Below are 22,578 nucleotides of genomic sequence, written 5' to 3' on the forward strand. Positions count from 1 at the left end.
TATTCCTCCACAGCTTTCTCAGACAACCATTAATCAAAACCAGAACAAGGGGGGAAAAAAAAAATGAATTGTCCAGAACAAGCAATAGGGTTTGGAATATTGGCAGAAGGAAAAAAAAAAAAAAAAAAAAGTCAAAGCAGGCGTGTCAAACTCGTTTTCACTGGGGGCCACATCAGCCTCACAGTTGCCTTCAAAGGGCCGAATGTAATTTTAGGACTGTGCAAATGTAGGAGTAATTACACAAGACACAACATCCCTGTCTTAATTCCTTCATCTGCACCATATATAAATCACCTCCCGGAACTCTTGTAGAGATTAATCTCCCCAAGGAAGGGGTGGATTTCCCCACACTGGACACGTGTAAGATTCAGCAGGACAGGGTGCTGGGCCGGCTTGTCCAGGCTGAGCTTTTGCCAACACAGGTGGGACCAGACAATTCTTGAGGTCCCTTCCAACCCGGCGTTCTGTGATTAAGGACCAATTAGTCTGGCCTCCCACCAAATAAACTCCTATTCTGACTTCAGCGCAACCCCTGATACCATTCAGGGCAAAGCAATCAGGGCCTAATCTGAGAGTATCTAGAATTACCTTGAAGCTGAGAAACACGATACAGTGCTACACACCGGCCTTACAGGACCCTCGATTTCTTTTGAGGGGAATGAGTAGATGTGCAGACAGACAGACTGCAAACAGACAAAGAGACAGGCAGAGAGGCCAAGGTGTGCAGAGTTCTAAACCTGCTCTTTTTTGCCTCAGAACGTCTCCATGTGTATAAAGTGGCCTTGATCTCCTGTTGTACAAGCTTAGGCAAAGACATTTCACTTCAGGAGCTGGGAGGTGTCAACCAAAACCAAGGACTGGCCACCCAGACACTAAAGAAAATGGAAAAGCTTTCGAGGTCTCCTGAACCAGTACATGTCGTCATAGAGACCATTAAATCACAAAAGCAGCAAAATTCATAGCTCGTAAGAAATATTCTCTATCCAATCTCCAGAAAAACAGTGACTCAGAAGTGGGCCCATTCCACCACAGTTTTAGACCTGCTGAAGCATGTGGAGGGTGGAGGGAAGGCGATGGGAGCTGCTGAGGTGCTGCCTCCTGCTGGCTTCACCAGACCTGCCCCAAAGGCTGAGCCCTGTTAGGCGCAGAGCTCAGCTTGCGGCTGCCCTGGCCCAGGCCTGGGGCAGGAGCCGCTGGCCCCGCTGCGACGGCTCCCTCCGGCCCAGGGGACGTTGGACACAGAGGAACAAGCACCAGCAGTTACGAGTCGTCCCCCCAGCCCTTCGCAATTTCTTCCAATAGAAACAAAAGGACATTCTGGTCCCCTTTATATACATACATGAAAAGCTGAAATGGTCTGAAATGCGTACAGATTAGAATGCATGTATCTATACAGCGTTACACCTGCCAGAAATCAAAGTAGAAAAGTTGTACAGCACATTATACAAGTCCCTCTAACTTCTAAAAAAAACATTTACTGAAATCACCATATTACAAGAAATCATCACTAACATACCATATAATACTATTTCTTTTTCTTTTACATGATCATTACTTACATAGTAATTTAAAAAATCACTTTTAAACAAGTATACAATTTTCACTTTAAAATTAACTGGTTAATAAAATTTTGTGCAAAACAAGCCAGCCTCTATCATTAAGTGAATTTATTTATTTATTTATACAAAAAAAAAAAAAAAAAAGAAAAGAAAAAAAAAGAAAAAAGAAGAAAAAGTTCTTTCAGAAATGTGTCTCCTTTTCTGTAATGGTTGAAATGGTGCCATCTCCTTTCAGTTTGGCATCGTAGTCATTTATTGCTGCAATGTAGGCTCCTCCTCCAAGCTTCCCTCGCATTTTCAGATCTGAGCTAGGTGTAATCAACTTCCTGAATTTCTAGAAAATTTGAGAAAATGGAAATCATTATATTTTTCTTGGTCACAGACACAGATTTCTTAAACAGATTGACTGTAAAAACCTCTCCTCTTGCATGTCTGCTTCTCATTTCTCTGTTACAGATTCAGCTGTAAAACTGCACGCCAGACCGTTCATTACAAATCCCGCCAGAACAAAGGCTACAGAAGGAAGGTGACGACAAAGTCCAAGTGAATTTTCATGCTGATTTAGAGTAACATCCCCTTTCCACTGAAGAAACTCAGCACAACGCTCTGGGTAAGGCCTGGTACATGGGTACTGTTTGTTTCCCGTGGTGTAGTCAAGGGATATAGACTGAAAATAACAAACCAACCAACCAACACACGAAACAACAACAAAAAAACTCAACAAAAAAAACCCGCCAAAGCAAAACCAAACAAAAAACAAACAAGAGACTGCCAAAGTGTATTACGCTGCAACCAAGAACAAAAGAAAAATATATGTGTTTAGCTGAGAACTCTCTCTTTTCTAGCAATAAGCAGATCAGTAGCAATGTTGCTGCTCACAGCTGGGAGAGCAGAGATGTTGCAGGAACTTGGCTTCCTGAGAAGCTCCCAACTGTAATTAAAAAACCCCTCTCATCATTCATGTACGGAAAAGATAACGACCCGTCTGCAATGCTTCAGACTACAAGGCAATGCAAAACAAGGTTCTGTAAACAAAGTCTATTCGGTTGCAGACGCAGGGTAAGGCTGATGCATTAGGGAAATATTTAATGTTAAGATTTGTGCAAATCTTCTTTTGACATGCTAAGAAAACTGTATTATGGACAATTCATTTTTTGTTTATGTACCCCCAGTAAGGATGTCCCAGGTGGACTCCAGGCTGTATTTAATCAGCTGAATGGAGTAATTTCATTGTGGAGTGCCATCAGCCAGCACAGTAAGTCGCATGTTCGCTTATCCAGTCCACAAATCAGCACCTGCTGCACCGAGTACACCCAGGTCCATTCAGCTGCCACCCTCCGGTTCTGATGGAGGGTGATGTCGGAAGGGTGGGTACACATGGTCACACACATCCTTCAAAAGGGCCAGGGAAGTTAATGAGCCCCAGGGCAGCCCAGACACAGAAATTCCTACTGTCTTGTTCTTCACATTGGCATTATCCTAGAGAATATCAGAATGACTGAGAAAGCAAGAAAGGGACTGAATAAAGTCCTTTGGCAGAAGGAGGCAGTGCTGGGATAACTATTTTTCCTGACTAGTATCTAAAAAACTCCAGATGACAGAACTAGGCTTTTCTGCAATATGAGAAATCCCAAATGACTGAATAAGATTTATATTCTTGTGCTTCCATTATAGCCATCCTCACTGTCTTGCTTTAGAGAAAAGGTCTTATATTTAATAATTTTAACTTCAGCTTAGACCTGAGATAACCTGATACCAAATGTTAGTAAATTGCACTGAATATTTCTTTTTGCCTCTATTTCTCACTTAGACAACTGTAATCAGGAAAACTGTCCAGAAGACAAATGTGAGTGTTTGCTACACAGCTCCTGGAAGAAAATCCTGGCAGCACAAACATTTGTTAGCAAAACCATGGAAAGAAGGCAGCTGACCTGAATGAGTGGCTGCTACAAACCTTCTTGAGGGATTTGGCTGATGTTACAGACACTTTAAGCTACAAATTGAACAGGAACAGAGCACCTCAAAGCTACAGTATTAGTTAGTTTACAAAAAAAAAAAAAAAAAAAAAAAAAAAAATTCAGAAGAAAATCGAGAAAATTCAGATGCCCTTTTCTACCAGTGACTGATCCCAGGCTGCCACTGGAACAGGTACGTGACATTGCTTTCATTGCTTTTTTTGATTAAGCTGTGCTCAGTCTCATGCAGGTGAGGATTCATATTCCCTTCCCTTTTTTTTTTTTCAGTATTATTAATCTGAAAATATATCTTACCTCTATGAAAGTGCCTTCTGTCTTCCACAGCTTAATGCAGATCCACAAAGGGATACAGATCATGGAAGAGAGCGCCATCAGCCACCCTATGCCATAGCCCCAGTCAGGGTATATATATACATTGTTGTATTTCAAAGGCTTGTATTTCACCAGGAAAAAGATGAAGATTCCCTGAAATAAGCAGACAATATCATTAGCGGTATTTGGAAAAGCACTGCTTGTGTAACAAGAAAATGATTGTTTAGGCAAGGCCAGTCTCCCTGAAGATGGAAAGCAGAGGTAAGGTTTTCAGTCTGAGAAAAAAACCCCACATACACAAACCAAACAAACAAACAAAACCCCCCAACAACCAGCAGTATCTTTTATGTACAGCTTAAATAACATCTCAGTACTTTCAACAGAAATGAACAACCTTGCAAGTTTAAATCCTATTTACCTCTTGATGACAATAAAACCTGCACTTTGATGGCAAACAATACCTAAGTTTTACTACCATGAACCAGCTGTGATTAAGTAATGCAAGCTGCGTTTTCTCCAACCTGTCACGGTCAAAAAAGAAAGCCAGAATTTTCAAATGTGTCTTAACCTACTGTCCGTATCTGCAGTTCTGCAGGCCAACTCCTTCATCCTCAAAAAACTCAATTATATCTGTCTAAATTCGACAGGTGTCTAATCAAGCAGTTTAGATCACTTATATTTGTGAAATATAGAAAAGTTACAATGCACATTTCTCCAAAGTGGTAGAAAGAGTGTATAAGAGGAAGTGATACTAAGTTCATTTCAGAGCTGGTGAAAATGAGTCTGGAGTTTTCCTAAGTTTGCAAATGAGCTGGCAGAGCTCAAGGGAGCCCGGATCTGCAGGTGCCCCAGCATCTGTGGGTTTGCAGTTGCTGTCACTTACATACTGGATAACTGGAAGGTTGTAGTATCTAATTCTGAAGCACTTGTGGATCAAATTTATGGGCAATCTGGTCATGCTCCTTTTGTAATTTTGTCCCTGTTATGTAGCCACAGCAAACTGCCAGAGTTGGCAGCAGTACTGCTGGCTTCTAGTAGGGCAAATTCCTTCCCCTTCCTCATGTATATGAGATGTGCTTTTGGGCTCTTCTCCTACTTTTGCTAGAACAAAAAACGTCCTCTGTCATCTTTGAAAAATGTCAGCTCACCCAAAGATGGGAGGAAATAGGAGGCTGGAATAGCAAGGAAACCAGCACGAGTCTGGAGGAGCTTGAGTTATGCTGGGTAGACGCAAGGGATACTAGTGATGTAGTGAAAAAAAGCCTCAGTTGTATTGGCAAATGTTCATTTAGGGCCCTGCGTTTATATTTTTCCTATTATTGTATATACTAAGATTTCTCATGATTCACAGAATGTTTAACAATTTTAACAGATCCTACAGAGTGTTTTTAATTAAAACATACACTACAAATCAACAGGTGTTTTTCTCAACTGTTGTAAACGATTAGCAGCAGCAAAATCCTAAAAATATGCACAGAAAACCCTCTTTATGTCTAAAATAAGTTATTTGGCTATTCTGTACTTACTGCGCAGATACCTGGAGTTAAGACCATCCAGCACCATTTAATCAATGTCAGTGGTTTGTACCCAATCATATCTTCAATGTTATCATAAAAGCGATTGCTGCCTGCCCAAAAACAACACAACAAACCAAACAAAAAGCAGATGTAGAATGTACATGTAAAAGGTTGTACAGGTCAGTATTTAAACCAGTACTGAGAACGACACGGGTTCTGACAGAGCTGCAAAGACCAAAGCTGCTGTCTCTGATGCACATGTCTCTGTCAGCTGCTCTGTACTTGTGGCAGATTGTTGCCCTCACCCCTCCATCGGTGTCAGACCACTATGAACCGCGAGCAGGAGCGGGCGAGCTGTCAAACAGACACGGCTCCTGGTCAGCACCGCTCTGAACAATCCCCGTCAAGGAGCACAGATGTGCTCCAAGTTCATGTGGGAATCCCGGGACAGCTGGGGACATGTGTGATCTGAAGTTCATACGTTGCTTTACAAAGTAAGATTACCAGTTCTTGGTGAGCAAAATACGCTTGAGGGTGTAACCACGAACAGCGAGCACTGTGGTGGTTTTCTCTTGAGTTTGTGGGCAGACAGGAGCAGCAGAGCTACGGCGCGGCTGTGTCCCTTTTGTGTGAGTGAGGCATGAACCCCACCTGCCCTGGGTTTGTCTGTGAGCATCACAAGTGGAAGGGAACGTGCCCTGCACAGGCGCTTTGTGAGAGAAGAAAGACTCATTACCAGCCCTCCTTCCTCGGGCAGCTGAGGACTTCTTTGGGGAAGGAAGGGGGAGGTCAGTCCTGGCAAGGGCCGACGGGAAAAAAAATAAATCAATTCCAATATTCACGTTATTTAAAATGGAAAAAAAAGGTATTCCTGACTTTTCGTACGGCATGGGAATGTGCAGGGCCCCACTCCGTAAAGGTACAAGGCTTTCACATTGCTTTCGTGCAAACAGAAAACTTTCGTAAAAACTCAAAACCAGAGCGATTTTCAGCAACTCACCATAAACCCAGCCTATGCAGACACATTCAAATATGGCAACGAAAAGAAGGCACATGCCACTAGCTGCGTAAGAGTCAAATAACTGAAAGACGTACATCCCACCCTGAAAGACAGAAACAGAAAAAGGAAAAAAAAATATTGTGTTGGCACCAGGAGGAATATTTCATAGCAAATATGGCTTTAATTACACAGTCAGTCTGTTGGTTCCCTGCCAGTCTTCCTACTGAAGTTGGTTCCTTCTTGAACAAAGAGTATTAATTTCTCCGTGTTTTTTTATTGTGAAAGATTTTTTTCGTCCCTAGCATTTAAGATCATTCCCTATGCCAGCTGAATGCTGTGCATTTGCTTTAAGGGAGTAAATCCTGGAGCGGAGAGAACCATCTTTGACTTGTTTCCAAACTATTTTATTGGAAAAACTTCTAGAACATCACTCTTCTGATGGATAGAAATCCTTCCTTTATTTTCATCCGAATTATTCACGGCCAGCTTATACACCCTGGATTGGGGATGAGATAAAGGGAGCCGTTCTCTTTGCAGAAATAGTTCATGTTTATTGTCAGTCCTGCCCTACCATTACACCTTCTTCTGTGACCCAGGAACATCTGAGTTATTGAAGCTTGATTTGAACTTAAATCTTAGAGATGACTGTGAGCCCTTACACTTCATGCACTCATTAGGCTACAGCTTTTTTGTGAATTCTCCATTTCTTAATAAAGACTGAATTCATGCTTTGTTCTTTTGAACAATAAGGACACTTCTAGAACTCCGGCTGGCTGCCACCTTTCATGAACTTTCATGAGAAAGGACCTACCTTTGAAACGTCTGTTAAATTGACTGAAATCTGCCAATAGATTCAAAATTTAAAACGAAGAAGGAATGCATCGCCAGAGAGTTGGTCGCAGGTACCCACTGACTATATGTGACTTGTTTCCATTGCAAGTCAACTATGGGTACTAGATACAATTGCTACCAAGCGTTGTCTGTGTAACTTCACTAAGAATCTAATTTTGGCCATTGTCTTTTAACACCAACAGTCATCGTGTCTTTGTCCAGGTACTTGTACCACTCTTCTTCTTTTGAATAAAGTTAATAACTGTTCTTGTGGTGAATTTTCAGTTCCTCCACTGGAGCATATAAAACTTCTGCTCAACTGTGTTTGCTTCACACAGTGTCATACCTCTTATCAGAGAAAGATATCTGATCAGCCTGGCACAATCTGTCACTAAAAAAAGAATAAAATTCTCATTTTGTCCTAGTCTCCACTTTCCACCCCATCTTTAGTTATGCTTTCCCTGACAGTGTATCTGAAGCTAATATATTCTGATTAGTTGATTTGTTCTATTTGTTGTAAAAACTTGCCTACTGAGGACAATAGACTAACATGCTTACAATTGCCTAATGCCTTGTTTTTGGTGTGAAATTTGTTCATTTTCAGTAACAAAGCAATTTAAAAAGCACTCAGTCTAAGGACTGTGGATCTCTGTAGAGGGAATTTACGTGACCCCAGATGAGACTGCTGCACAACAGAGACATGTCTTGGCCCTTCACGGTTACTACAGCCAGGCTTCCTCAGCAAACAGTCTGCAGGCATTTAATTCTCCAGCTCCTCAAACGTGAGACTTTCTCTTTGCCTCGCCCCCTGGTACAGGGAGCTCTAACGGCCCAGCAAGCAGAGGAACATGGGGGTGAGGACTCTGCCCATCTTCTGCCTTTTTTGAGAGGGTAACGCGAAGGAGAGGAAGACAGTTGATAGAACTGGCTCTGTAAAGCAGGCACTGAGCAGCAAAACTAAACCAAGTACCAAAGGATCCCAGAGTCCCCCCAGGCTGGGTACCAAACATAGTGGGAGGCATGCTGGATCATGAACTGATGGGATGGACTGACACCCTCAGCATTTTTGGTTTAGAACATCCCAAAGCAAGCACTCTGGTTCGTTTGATGGTTTTTTTTTTGGGGTGGTTGTTTTTCTTATTCTTACCAAAGCAATTTCTGCTCAGAGATTGGCTCTATTGATTGACCTGGCCTAGTGATATAAAAATCAAAGACGTTTTAGTTTTCTATTTTCACTTCATCTTCTTTATTGATCTATTCATCCAACATGCAGTTTGTAGACTGCTCTGCCCACAGTAAGGAAGCAGAAGCCACAAGCAGTATATCTGGTTGGCTGGTGCAAAGCAGATGGAATTTCCTTGGCTACGTAACTTTGATTAAAATATTTCCTAAGCTCGACTGAAAAACTGAGGATACATTTCACATTTCAAATGTTACACAGTAGTTGGGGACAGTCTCTCAAGTACTTTGGAGTCATGTTCTTAACACTGAGGTTTGTCTATAGCAAATATTCTTGCATTTTATTTGTTATGATTATAAACAGAAACCCATTTCGTCTTTTCTGCAGTAGTACGGCAAAGCACGTCTTACCTCAGTTAACATGATCAGGCCAATGAAGTACGACACAATGGAAAGGCCGAGAATCAACAGTTCTCTTCTGTAGCCCCTTCGGAAAACCTTTGGGTACATATCTACAACAGCGGTCACGAGGCTTTCAACGCACACGAACTGGAAGAAATGACAGCAAAGTACAAATGAAATACACGTCTCATCTGCTGCTGGGATTTGGATTCGGTACCAAACACTTCAAATATGTTCTGTGTTCTCATCATAGAGACTGAATGATCCCTGAGGACACTATAAATAGGAGCTCAAACTGAGAGTAACGTCATTTAGGAATGAAAAAGTCCAAAGCTATGGATTTCCAGTCCACTACCAAATTCAAACAGTTCAGTCCACTAATATTACCTCACAGTGTATTTGTCCTGTAGCAGATGGATTACATTAAAATTAAATCTTTCAAATGTGGCTTGAATGGGACGTAAATAACCAACAAACTATTCAGAGGGCTGCAGCAGCAGCGTTTCCCTCTGCCGTCCTGCCCTGCTGGGTGGGGCTCACAGGAACGCTCTGCAGGGCCATGCATCTTCAAGTGCTGCTGAATCCATTGCAGCAGGGCTTTTGTACAAGTTCTCTCTGTTTTACAGAAGAGAGAAGTTCCACAAAGCTAGTATGGGCCCAAGCCAGGTACATCTAGTGAAGGAGGGAAGGAACATTCCTACATTCTCAGAGCTCTGGAGCAAGATTTCTAAAATGGGCACTAAAATTAACACCCAAATGCTGACAATACAAAGCCTGCTTCATTGGAACATGCAAGTGTAGAATTCAGGAATTGCTCATTTTAAAAAAAGACTTAGAAAAATTCGTTAGATCAGGAAAAAGAGCGCTTATTAAAACATTAAGTTTAATGATTGGAAATGTCATGCAAAATAAGCACTGAAGAGCTTCATTGTACGGTATACAATCATAAACTTTCTGAACCAAATCATGCCGAGAGCTGAGATGCATGCCAAAAATATTTTTAATCAAACAGCTTTCACAATTTTTATGGTCACATAGGAAGGACAACAACTGTGCTGTCACTTTGCTGCAGAATATGACTACGCATCTCTTGCTATGGTATCTTTAAGTATAAATACACCACAGGAACTTACATTATCGCTATCTAATATTCAGTTTCAAAATTCATTGTGAAGTGCTTTAAAAGAAGACACACTGGTATTTTACAGAACTGTGAATTTTAATCACCCATATTTAAGTTCAGACTGATTTCCATGTTAAAAATGAAAGCTACAGTCAGGCTGAATCAGTGTTCAGAATAAATCATAAAGGAATCTCCAGCATCACATAACTAACATTAAAAATAGGGAACTTGCATCGATGGTTTTAAGCAAAGAATTACGTTAGTGTTCATTCTTTCATCAGGTTAGATGGTGTTTACATCAAGGATGCTGATAAACACATGATATGGAACCTGACAAAGTATTTAAATAGCGTTTGTTTCATACCTGACTATCTAATCCAAGGAATATGAGCATCATGAAGAACAGGGTTGCCCACAGAGGTGAAAGAGGCATCATGGTAACAGCCTTAGGGTAAGCAATGAATGCAAGTCCTGGCCCTGAAAAAGAAGCGAAGAAAGGAAATATTTGTACTTGTGTACAGGGTCTGGCTGAGATGCAGTTACCTTTCCTCGTAACAGCCCGTACGGTGCTGCCGTTCAGGTTTGTGGTAGAACAGCATTGCTAACAGCAGCATTATGGCTACTGCAGAACAGAGCTCGCACAGCATCGCTTCTTAAACTCGCTCTGGACCCACCAGTTTTCTCACTTCCTCTCTTCCTGTTCCCTTCCCCATCCCACCGGGGTGGGTGAGTGAGGGAACCGCAGTGTGGGTGCTCAGCTGCTGGCGAGGGTCAACCCACCACAACTCCACTGTTCTTGTATGGTAGAGAAAAGGAGCTCAATACAAGGCTGAAAACCTAGACAAACTCTTCGTCTCTGAGTATTTGGTGCTTAAGCTAATCAGTAATGAAGACTTGCTTGGCACATCAGTGCTGCCTGCATCCTGTCCAAATGTTTGAGGGTCAAGACTTCTCTTAAGACATCACTGTACTTTATATTCACCTTCTTTGTGTAGATGTACAGCAAGACTCACACACCTGAATAAATAATAGCGTGTGGTCCTGTTATTGCCTTATATAACCTATTAACATATTCTGGAATCTTTTTTTTCCTGAGACAGCACTGTATCTGACGTTTTGTGCACAAATGCCGTCCATAGTAAGGACTGCATCTTGGAAGCCATTCGTGGTGCAAGTCTACTGGTTTGTTCAAAATCTGCTCTGCATTTTTGAGTGCTGCTGCTGGCACATAACATTAATTCACTGGCTGCGTATTTAGAGAAATCTTTAAAACAGAATATTTTTGCAATCAACCAGAGTGTGTCAGTGTATGTCCCTAGGAAAAAAACTTACTGACATCGGGAGATGGCATTAATTGTCTGACACTGAGAAATCTGTATTTGGATAGTTCACATTAAGCAAGACTTCAGAGGATTTCTGAAGATTTCTTCAAAATAGCTGATTTCTCATTACTTTTTTTTTTTTCAGAAGGAACAAATCTCTCTCTCTGTGGGTTTTGGCCTGTCTGACTTAAAGAAAACTGAATACTCCAATACTCCTTTCATGAGGATATAACATCAGGGGGCATAGCTGAGCGATACATCTCCACTAAACAATCTGGATGCTCAGCTGGAGAAAGTTTGAGTTACAAGAGCTCTTTGACTTCATGAATTTCGTGCTATGCACATTAAATTAGTATTTTTCACACATAAAGATATGACCATAAAAACAGTTAAGAATTTTTCTTATAGCAGTTATTCTAAAGAGTCAGGAAACAGGGTTTTTAGTGGAGTTTTTTTAAAACTATCTGAAAACCACTCAGTTTATGCATAAGACATAACACAGACTAAGAATTCTGACAGCAACTTCTGGGCATTTTTTGTTAACTCAGAAAACTGCTTTTGGATCTTACCTGATTCTGCAACTTCTGCAATGGGCACACCTTGTTCATAAGCCATAAATCCAAGAACTGAAAAGATAGCAAAACCAGCAACAAAGCTTGTGCCACTGTTCAAGCAGCAGAGCATGATGCAGTCTCTGAAAATATAAATAAAAAACACTGCAGTTGATCTCCAGAACGTGGGTTTCTTTCACAGACCGAATGGAACCCCAAGCTGCAGGACTGGACGTTCGGTTGCTCATTAAGAGCAAACTCCCAACTGATCCTGCACCTGAGAGAAATCAGTCGGGCATAAGCATTTACAGGAAGATACCACCGTAACACCCTTGCTTGTGGTTTAATTTGTTGAATTGCAAACCTGTTGCTACTCACTGGTTTTCAACAGACTCTTTAAAAAAACATGTAAAAATTCTCTAACAATGGTGTTAAGAACAATTTTTCTATAGTAGTTATAATGTATTCCAGAGTATATGAACTCATTTCTAAACTACATAAAAATGGTAGCAATTTGTTTCCTAGAAAAAACCCCTATGGTCAGATCTTAGCTAATTCTATTCCGGTTACAGTATATTGGCAATATATATCCATACAAAAATACAACTCCAGTTTAGTTTATCAACTTTTTTAAGAGCTGCGCTAATGAAAAGCACCATACATAAGCTAAGAAGCATGTATATGCCTAAAAAAGTGCAGACAGTGCAGGGACACTGATCTCTCTGACCTATGTATCCTACACATCAAACAATGACAATTACAAGGCCAAGGTGAAGAAATATTTATTTTCCCAGATTGGAATTGTCACAACAGTAAATCACTTTAAAAAAAGGGAAAATACTCTTGCAGAAAGGTGAGTTTTTTCCCCAGTGAAATGTTGTTGTTCGTCCTGCTTTCAGACAGCACTTCAGGCTCGACGGGTGATGTGGTAGGAATTATTTATCTTGACAGTCAGTCTTTTAAGACTGTTTGCTACGAGAAACAGCTCTGTACTTGCGAAAGTAATAATCTAACCCAGATATCTGAAAGTGAATTAGCATTCCAAACCACTGAAACACAAGGCAAGCCTGTAGCTCTGTCAAGCCTATACCTGAGTGTGGGTTATTCCCATTCCTACTCCAGCTCTGAAGCAAATGTTTGTGCAAGCTATCCATGAGAAGAAATGACCCTGTAAAATCTAACAGGTTCTGAATCCACATCTTCAGTAACAATCCCCATCTTTGTCACAGGTTTGTAGTGACTTTGTGAGAATCAGAGACAATTCATATTTTTCAAGTCCTGGCATATATTCCAGCAAAACTTCTTCGGTAATCTCTGTCCTGTTGCTTGTTTCAGATGTTTTAAAGCAAAACAGCAATCCAAAAGAAAGCAAGCAGGAGCACGGATTTCTGTGTGCTTTGCAGAGAAATAAAACAAGGAAAAAGATCCTCTTCCCATCCATTCTTCTCAGTGTATTTCAGCACTGAAGTATCTCTGGAGAGATTCTTACCCAGCCTAAGATATTGGTGAATTCAATGCTGAGAAATTAAAACTGAGATGAAACCCTGTCAATAAGAGATGTTGGAAAGATGTATTTTTTAATCCTTTGGGGAAAAAAAGAAAAAAAAAAAAGAGATGCTATTTCGGTGGGCTGGAGCTGACTGCTCACCAGTGCTCAACAGCCTGTTTTCTGCAGATAAAGTTTATCTTAGATAATTCCCAGGCTTCAAATGCAATCCAAATGACAAGGTATTTTTTTCTGGTGAATGATGTGGCACATGACATTTGAGCGTTGCTGTTTCCTAACCATGAGAAAAAGGCTTGAGGTGGAAACATGTTGCTCCCTGTCACCTTCAGAGCCTCTGGCAGTTTCTGCTGCTTCCTCTGGAAGGAAGGTCCTAGGAGAGGGCCCAAGTGCTTTAGGCTGGACAATCCCAAATGACTAGATCATCTGAGAGAGAACAAGAGGAGCACAGCGTTTCTCCACTCACAGGGAAGACTCACGAACCACAGGGCCATGGTACAAAATAGTTACAGGGTAGATATGCATTTCTCCAAGGAAACGGGCAAAAGGGAACCTAAGAGGGTTTCCATCATCTCTAGTTAGTGAAGTACCTGTAATTTCACCCGACACAGCCACAGCTCCATATTTTCTTCCCCAGTTAGACACTCACAGGCTGAACTCGGGGTTCTCTGGGGACCTCACAGGGTTTCCTGTCCTACTAAAAAGATAATCTCCAGTTTTAATTTCCATCCTTCCTTTAGCTTTGCAGGAATTCTACTAACCTCTCAACTCCTGGTGTTCTTTTTTTTCCCTTAGATGGAAGTGTGTAACCTGTAGTTCAGTCTTTTTCTGCCATGGGAAGGAAAACTGAGAGGGGGATCTGGACCCACTGATTGTGAAACCAGTGAATTTTAAGACACAAATGCCCAAGAACCATCGGAAGAAGAACATTAAGTTAACCTACTTTTCCATCAATTTTCATAAGCATCCTTGGTTGGAAGGCATGAGAGCCTGACTAAAGCCCAAACTGATTTTGAATGAAAGGAAAGCTTCAAATTTTTATGAAAACTTCACCTTCTTCCAAATGAATGTCTTGCCAATCACCTGAATAATTCAAGACATGCATTCCTTATCCTCTCCTTGCCTGACAGGCAGGATACTTCTGAAAATTCATTCTGCCTTCATTAAGGAGCTTCTCTGTTTAGAGAGAAGAGCCCACAGAGCCTTTTGCATCCCTCCAGTTAATTCATTGCCTTTGTGGATCCCCTCAAGACCAATTGCCATTCATTTCTTCCTCTTAGACGAGAAGCTTGATAAAGGGCACACCTTCCTTGCTTAAAAATTTCGCCCATTTGCTGACAGTGTGTGAAATCACTCATTTATCTTCTGGACCACAGCGGTGACATGGGAGCTGAGCCCTGATTTGGACATGGAACTCATCCCTGAAACTTTCCTGCCGAGGTGCCGCCTCCAGCCCCAAGGAGCGGCGCCCTGGTGGGACCTAGAGCCATTCTGCAAACACAGAGCACGTGAACCAGGAACAAGAACATTCTCCTCTTCTGTCTACCAAGGTTGTCTGAATTTAATCCATCCCTTAAGAAGTCTGAATGGATTAGGAATTCTAAGCTTGCTAAAAATTAGAGGAAACATCAGTACATCTTTTATTTATATGAGGAAGACGACTGCCTGCTGATGGTACTGCCATTCCTTTCATCTTTTCAAAGAGTCACTTTGGAGATAAACTCTTGTAAATGCAGGGAGGACCTGTATTAATGTATTACAATGAAAGATAAGTAATGACAATAAGAAATCATTTCCTATTCAAAGATGTGAAGTGACTTGTTTGCAATTCATTTATGAAGTTAATGAATTAGATGAGGTTGCTAATAAGAAAAACTCATGTGCAGTTTAGATTTTTCCATTTCTCACTAAAATACCTCAATGTCATTATTTTCCACTGCAACATTCCCTTAGAAGAAGATTTTAGTAGAACAGACTGCAAAAAGAGTGGATGCAGGTGCTACAATCGGAGAAGACACTGCAGGTATTGCATGAGGCAAACCCATAGTTTGATTTTAATTTTTTAAGTACTAGTTAGAATACAAATTTAATTCTGCTTTCCATTGCATTGCTGCTTTGTATGTCCTGCTCTGTTAACAGCCCTGTTAAACTCAGCTGCTTTCTGCAGTTAACTTTTGTCCTATTACTTTCCTCATGTTTCTTAAGAATGATACTTCAGGACACAATAAAATCTGTCCTATTCGGGAATTCCGTGGAAAGATTTTGTTAGAGGAATTGCGAAGCTTGGATTCAGTAAAAAGTATCCTGTTGCATCATCTGGCTCAAGAGCTTTAAGAGGGCCGCTGCTGTTTTTCCAAGCTATGCTGCTAGGGTCAGAGGAAAAGAAGGAAAATTGTGTAAGCTCTCTAATCACACATCAAAACTCCTGCTTTTCATAATGAGTTACAAAACCATAGTAAAAAAGATTGCTGCAGTCCTTGAAGCAGTGACAGAATAGCTTCTCAATAGGATGCAACAGGAAAGGAATAAAAAGAAATAAGAGAGAAAAGGAATAGCACCTTTGTTAAAGCACCACTTTTGCTAATTAGGGCAAGCTTTCATTACCCCCTGTTCTGCAGGGCATTCATTACCCTCTGTTGAGGCATCTTCGTCATTATTCTGAAAATAACGTCAATCAGCACTGAAGATTGTAGGAGACTTACACTATGCTGCAAAACATTTGGCATTTTGGCTGTCACAGCCAAGCAAAGAGTAACTTGTGTTGCTGTTGAGTTCCTTGGCATGTTCAGATGGCCAAGAACCCTCCACTGCCCCCAGGCAGCTCTGCAGACGTTCAGCCTGTGGATACATTCGTGTGCCTCTGGTTTCCGGTATCCCAGTTCCCTCTCTGTCTGGAGCTCCTACTGTTCGGTGTTTCTCTGACAGAAGAGCAAATTGTTGCTAAAACACTGAAATAAGGCAGTTTTCTAAAACTGTCTCCTGAACTCTCCCAGCAAAAGTGTAATTTAGAATTTAAGTACTTGCACTTTGGGGGGTTTGGGGGTGGTGTGTTTGTGGTTCTTTTGCTTTTGGACTGTATTATTTCCTTTGTAGAAAAATGAATTCTTAATTCTCTGTATGGAGATCATAATGGAGTCCGTACAATCAAATTGTCATTTACTGTTCTGTATTAAAGGCTGTTGAATAGTAGGAAAACAAATTTAATAACTACCAATGCCAGAAGAAAAAAGTAGTGCTCATATTCCCACCCATGCCAGTAAAACAGAATGAGGATTTTGTGTGAGTCACATCCTTTTGACACTGACTTGGGAAAGATCAAAATCTACTGAAATCATCAGCAATTTCCTTACTGATTTCTGTAAAGATAAGCAATGAAATGCTATTCACTTCTGCTGTGCTCTAGCTAGGAGCCAGGAAACTATGGGGAAAAGTGACCTTCAAAACACAGACCAAACTCAGATGAGTTTTAATAATTTTGGAGGGTTTTTTTTTTTAAGCAGATATACGTTCTACAATCACATACCGCACACACGTGATTATACATGTATGAAATTCTGCATATAATACATGCAATTGTGTGTACTGTGCGTATGGCTGTGCAAGAGTCAGATACTATCAAAAGGGATGAAAACAGCACATAGGGTTCCTCTGAAACAATTACAAAAAACATTACAGATCTCTGTTCTACAAAAACATGTACATGCGCTTATGATTACTCATGCAAGTAGCTTAAGGAAAAGGGAAGCAGTGTCTGAGTGAAGCTGAGTGTGTGGACACTTAACGTAAAAAGAAAGTGTGGAAGATATTACCTGTAGCAGTTATTATTATAGTTGTTATAACTTCCCAGGGCTGTCAAGCACCCCAAGCAGATCGCGTAAGAGAAAAATATCTGAGTACCAGCATCCACCCACACCTGAAGAAAAAAATAAAAAAAAAATGGAGTGGTTAAAAAAGGTCAAGAAGGAATCACCTTTATACGTATATTGACTGACAATTTGCAGAGGCAACTGTACAGGGTGCTAGTGTCTGGCAAACCTTTTATCAAAGTGAAAAAAAATATGCTATGTGTTAAATTCCCCTCTCCTTCCCAGTGGTATAAAGGAGGAGTAACTCAGCTGGTTTGACAGGTGCGACCTAATCTAAGTAGAAAGAGAGACAGAATTTCTGCAGAAGAACCTCATCCAGTGTAAATTCTTTAATAGTTTTATTAACAGCATAAGGTGCTAGCAATTGCAACCTTAATAGAATCATCTGCGTTAATCTCATTCTCATTTGATGATTACTGACTCAAATTTTAAAATTTAGTGTGAAAAAATATTCTAAAGGTAAAATATGCAACTCATAAATAATATACAAATTGAGCTGGGGAAAGAGAAGAGAGTACTTATCCAGGGAAAGGGGCTTTTTAGCAATACTTAATGGCACCCATTAGGTATGAGGCCATGGTTGTTCTGGTCACTGTACAATAAACAAAAGTTCTGTAGAGTTTAACGAGCTTTATAATATCATTATGATAATATGATAACATTTGTATCCTGAAGTGATGCAAATACTAAATTCCAAATCAGAGAAAATAAATAAATAAATAAAAAGAAAGCATGACCTGACAAAGTGAGATTATTCTCCTCACAGAAATCTCAGATCATTAATATAACATGCACTTTTTTACTTTAAAAATACTCCAACAAAACAGTTCATTTAATTCTACTAGAGTCTGCGTGCGTTATTACGGGAGGTTAACATCCTCTTTTAACTCCTGGTTTTCACATGAGAGCAATGTGAAGAGCCCACATCTACACAGCTGCAGTTTATTTCCAATACAATAAATTCTGACTCCTGGTTTCCTGGGATAAATGAGCTCTGTAAGTTTTTTTTTAAAGCAGAGCAACCAAAGTGCTTTTCAGAGAAGTAACAAAACACTGACTGATAACCAGAGGCAATAGCTGTGTAGCCATTAGCTTGAGTTCGAGACAGGAAAGAGGTAATGATTTCACAACTAATAATAGTAATACTACTACTACTAATAATCAAATACTCCTAAGCATATTAAGAGGATGTATTTGTTTTACATGTGATCAAGTGAGACCTTGGTCTCGAGTTGTTGAGAGCGTTTCTGTTTAGGAATTACATTAAGATCACATTTGATTTGCATCAGTGGCTTAAATGGTTTCTTTGCTGTCATGGTGAATAAGATACAGCTGATTACATCTCAAAGTTTCACCACTTGGTAAGGAAAGAACTGCACAGAGAAAGCCTTTTGACAGACAGGTTCTTTAACAAGATCGGAAGCTCCGGAAAAGCTGTAAGTAGCATAGGTCAACTGAAAATGCACCGTTGTCTTGGGCATCAACAAAAGCTGGGGAAGTGGAGCAGCAGCCTGAGAGTCGCTGGTTCGTCCCTCCCCGCAGCTGCACGAGGTGCTGCCGGGCACTGTACGGCGCTCGGGGCGGCACAGCCCTTCCCCTTGGACCACCCGCCTCGCAGAAACCTCATCATGCCTGGGACAGCAAGTCCTACTGGAAACGGGGGCAGAGCCGGATTGTACTCTGCAGGGAGATCCTCCTGCGCTGCTGGAGAAGCGGAGCAGAGCACAGCCTTCCGGAGGTCCTGCGGACCCCGGTGGAAACACAGATAGAATTCTGGCCATCACTGCTATTATTTCCTTGAAAGAAAACAAGTCTCCTCTAAAGACCATGACATCTGACAGTGATTTGACATAAAAAGGCACAAATACGTTGATAAACGTGGTCTGTAAGCAAATGTTCACATATTCTATAAAAGTTTAATCAGATTGAAGAGGACTTTGTGTTTGCTGCACTTTATTATTAATACTTCGATCTAAAGATTCCATCAGAACTTACGGCTAACGTTTAAACAAGAAGGAGGAAGTAATTTTGTTTACTGAATGGAATAACAGAATCAGCGTAGCTTCTTTTGGGTCGTATGCTCAGAGAACCAGAGACTTTTTGCAATGATCATTATTTGCAATGATCATTAATATTTCAATTTCAGGTTTCTGAAATGGCAAAAGCATCTACGACTGATCAAGGAAGTGGCAAATGGAGAAATAAATTTAGAAACCACAGATAGACTTTGTTTTATTTTGGCACCAGGGTGCCCTGCAGTTGGTGTTACAGAGCAGTTCTTCACAATCTTGCCCCAACAGCTGGGGCCATTTGACACAGCGTCAGATGGCAGGACTCACTCGTGGCGGCAGAATTCACAGAATTACACAAATTGTTTGTTAGTCTAAGTCACACCCGGTCTTAGTCATTTATAAACTGTACCTCAAGGGAAGTTGTGCTCATTAAAACTTCTAGTGGGTACAGATGTGCTCTTGTGGACACCACTCACAAATCCAGGCGTCACCCATCTGGTTTACAGCAACAAAAGCATTAGAAATTATTTCTGAGCATGCTGAGTTTCCAATGTCTGGCTTAGACTCAAAGTTGTAACATTTTTCAAGTTAACAGAATGAATGAAGCACGATTCTGCAGAACAATGGAATTCTGAAGGGCAGAGACAAAGCAAACGCTGCCAGTAAGCTGCAAACCAAGGGTTCTGGAGCCAGCAGCTGGTGAAAGGCTGGGACAAAAGGAATAGATTTTTTCTGAAATGAGACAGAGCTTGATGTGTTTCTGGCATGAGTAAATTCTAGAAGAAAGATCTGTACCAGAGAACATCGTGTTCATGCTTTACAAGCTTTGTACCTTGAAAATCCTTTGGTTAGTGATAATTAAGTCAATCCAGCAGTATGCGTTCATAAATTTGGGGACTAAAAATGTTTTATAGTCTTCTGTTAGCCCTTACTTTGAAAGATGGAACTAAGTGCTGCTTCTTACTTTTTTTCATCTCATATTTAAAATGTTTCCATGCCAAAACAAGATTAAAATTGAAAGCACGAAACATTTACCATACCTTAATATTTAAAAAATCTAAATGCCAAAGGTCAGAACTTTTATAACTACTGTGCTTACTTTTTGCACCACATTGCAGCCACTTTCTAGACATCCTAAGCCTACATTAACGACATGGGCAAACTAGAAGAATGCAAACGCCATCTCGGCATCCAGCTGCTGCTCTGAGCCCTGCAGAGACAAGGTGCTGGCTGGCCGGGAGAAGGGCACTGCGCTCTGCTGCGGCCTGCCCATAACCACCCGAAGTTGGTACAAACACAATTCCACAAAGCAGAATCAACAAGAACATTTTTTACTAAACATGTAAAGCTCTATTTTGCAAAGTCCAGCTCTCAAAAGCTAGCAATGGCCAGATATTAAGTCTGCCTGGTAACCTTAATTTGGCCTTGTGTGTAGGTCTAGGACACAACCTTCATTTACATGGCTATTCATCTTCCTGACCAAGGAGATGAATCGAGCCCAGTCAAACAGAGGATCCTGTTGTCTGGAGGATCCTTTGCCTCTTTTGTTGCCATGATTGTAGCGCCTGTCATGAATGAAGAAGGATAAAGAAGAAAGAAGGGGGATGTGCTGTAGTGAAGACAACAGAATACTGCTCTGGAGAATTACATTCTTCTCACCTCTCTGCTATATTCTGTGTGACGTTATGTCCACAAATCACTCAAAGCAACCCCTTCTCAAATGTGCATTAACTGAGTAGTCCTCATTTAATGGGTGTCCAAAGTTAAGTACAAAATTACTGAGTGTTCACTGTTACAACCAAGGTGCGTGAGAGCCATGTATGGAAGAAGTCAAAAAACCACAGTATAAAAAGCCAGGTCTACCCACTTCAAATTGAAAATCCCCAAATGACTGACAGCCTCACATTTTCTTCTCACTATATATCTCTACATCAGTAAGATGGGGCCATGCCATACACTGAAAACAAAATAGCTGAGGTTTCTGGAGCACACGGACGGTGCAGAAACAACTTTGAAAGGCTGAGCCATTTTTGGTGATGGTCACAGTCTGAATGATATGCAGCGTATTTACAGGGCCACGCAATGAGTGAAAAGGATAAAGCAAAATATTGCATTACTGTCCTGAAATGAGCTTCATTGATGCTGTACCTGAATAAAGCAGAGACCTTGCAGAAAACCTGTTACATGTTGATGTTTATTATTTCCATAATGCATGGAATACAAGTGGACATTGCTCACCTGAAGGACTATCATTAGATTCCAGGTTTTTCTCTTTGTGCCTTCCCTTTACTTTCTGTACTGTCTGTACAGATACAGTACAGAAATTACAGAAAATATAAGTACACAATTTAGACAGCTGGGCAGACAATACAGCCATATATATGGAATCACCACTGTGGTGTCTCAGTACTTACTGCTGCCTTACAAGAAACGTGCAGCCTGTTGTGACGGCCTCCCGTACCAGGACAGTTGTGTGTTACACGGGATTTGCACTCGGCAGCCCCACAGGGCAGGCACAGCGAGCTCTGAATTGCTTCAGAGCACCAGGCAGGGGAACTCAACTCTTGCCAAAGAGCTTTGCACAGACATCCTGACATATTCCCTCTGCTGGGATAGGGAAACCTCAGAGACCAGGATCTATAGGGATTCCGGCAGCAGCCCCTCTCAGGAGGGAGCCCTTTAGTTCATATAAGTTCCACATATCAAATAACGGGGAGAATATTCATCACCACTTGAGGCCATACCTCAATTCCAGAAGTCCTTTACTTCTTTTAAAGCAAAGCAAACACTACTACACAGCTATTACGGAATTATCCTGTGACTGCGGGAAACATCTCTCAGGATAAACTGACTGGCACTTCCACAGCTGAATGTAACTCAAAATGTGTAAAATTGTTTAGTGTCTGAGGAACATGGGAAAATTTAGTAGTTATATTCAGTTTGATCCTCCTAAAAGATATGCAGTTTTTAAAAAATATGTTGTCACCTGAAAAGTTTCATTTTACATCTCAGCTAGGAAGCTACTAATGAAATTGGACTATTCTGTCTCGTTGTGCATGTCTCTGCATGTTAATCTAGAGGAAAAATGCAAGATGCCTAAAATGCATGTTCAGGATGTCCTGAGCAGAAGTGGGAGGGATTTGTTAAAAATATGATACTCTGAAATAATGTTTGTGGCAGGTTCTATGCTCAAATCCACAGGCGTCACCTCCCACCTCGGGGCCTGGGCAGCCCACGTTGCCTCTGCCCGGCACAATCGACAATGTGGGCTGGGTAGACAAGCTCTTGGGACAAACAACAGTTTATGGTTTCGTTTTTCAGTCTGTTGCTCAAATAATGGCAAAAATGGGGAAAGCAAACAACAGGGAATATTATTTTTTAGAAATGGCCCAGTGTGGCACTAAATCACCTCCACTGCTTCCAA

General features: G+C 41.0%; 1 protein-coding gene across 1 annotated transcript in view; it reads right to left on the reverse strand.

Moving 5' to 3' along the window:
• Window positions 1-1,740: 1,740 nt before the first annotated feature.
• The window catches only part of SLC6A11 (solute carrier family 6 member 11), a 90,981-nt gene continuing 70,143 nt past the window's right edge, over window positions 1,741-22,578 (reverse strand). The window contains exons 7-14 of the mRNA XM_065642320.1: window positions 17,086-17,189; window positions 11,791-11,915; window positions 10,264-10,376; window positions 8,786-8,923; window positions 6,365-6,467; window positions 5,374-5,474; window positions 3,830-4,000; window positions 1,741-1,893 (exon numbers count right to left, since the gene is read on the reverse strand). Coding sequence (XP_065498392.1) covers window positions 1,741-1,893; window positions 3,830-4,000; window positions 5,374-5,474; window positions 6,365-6,467; window positions 8,786-8,923; window positions 10,264-10,376; window positions 11,791-11,915; window positions 17,086-17,189 — 1,008 coding nt within the window. The remainder of the gene's footprint in view (window positions 1,894-3,829; window positions 4,001-5,373; window positions 5,475-6,364; window positions 6,468-8,785; window positions 8,924-10,263; window positions 10,377-11,790; window positions 11,916-17,085; window positions 17,190-22,578) is intronic.

Source organism: Caloenas nicobarica, chromosome 11 (assembly GCF_036013445.1).
Source record: "Caloenas nicobarica isolate bCalNic1 chromosome 11, bCalNic1.hap1, whole genome shotgun sequence".
NCBI lineage: Eukaryota > Metazoa > Chordata > Aves > Columbiformes > Columbidae > Caloenas > Caloenas nicobarica.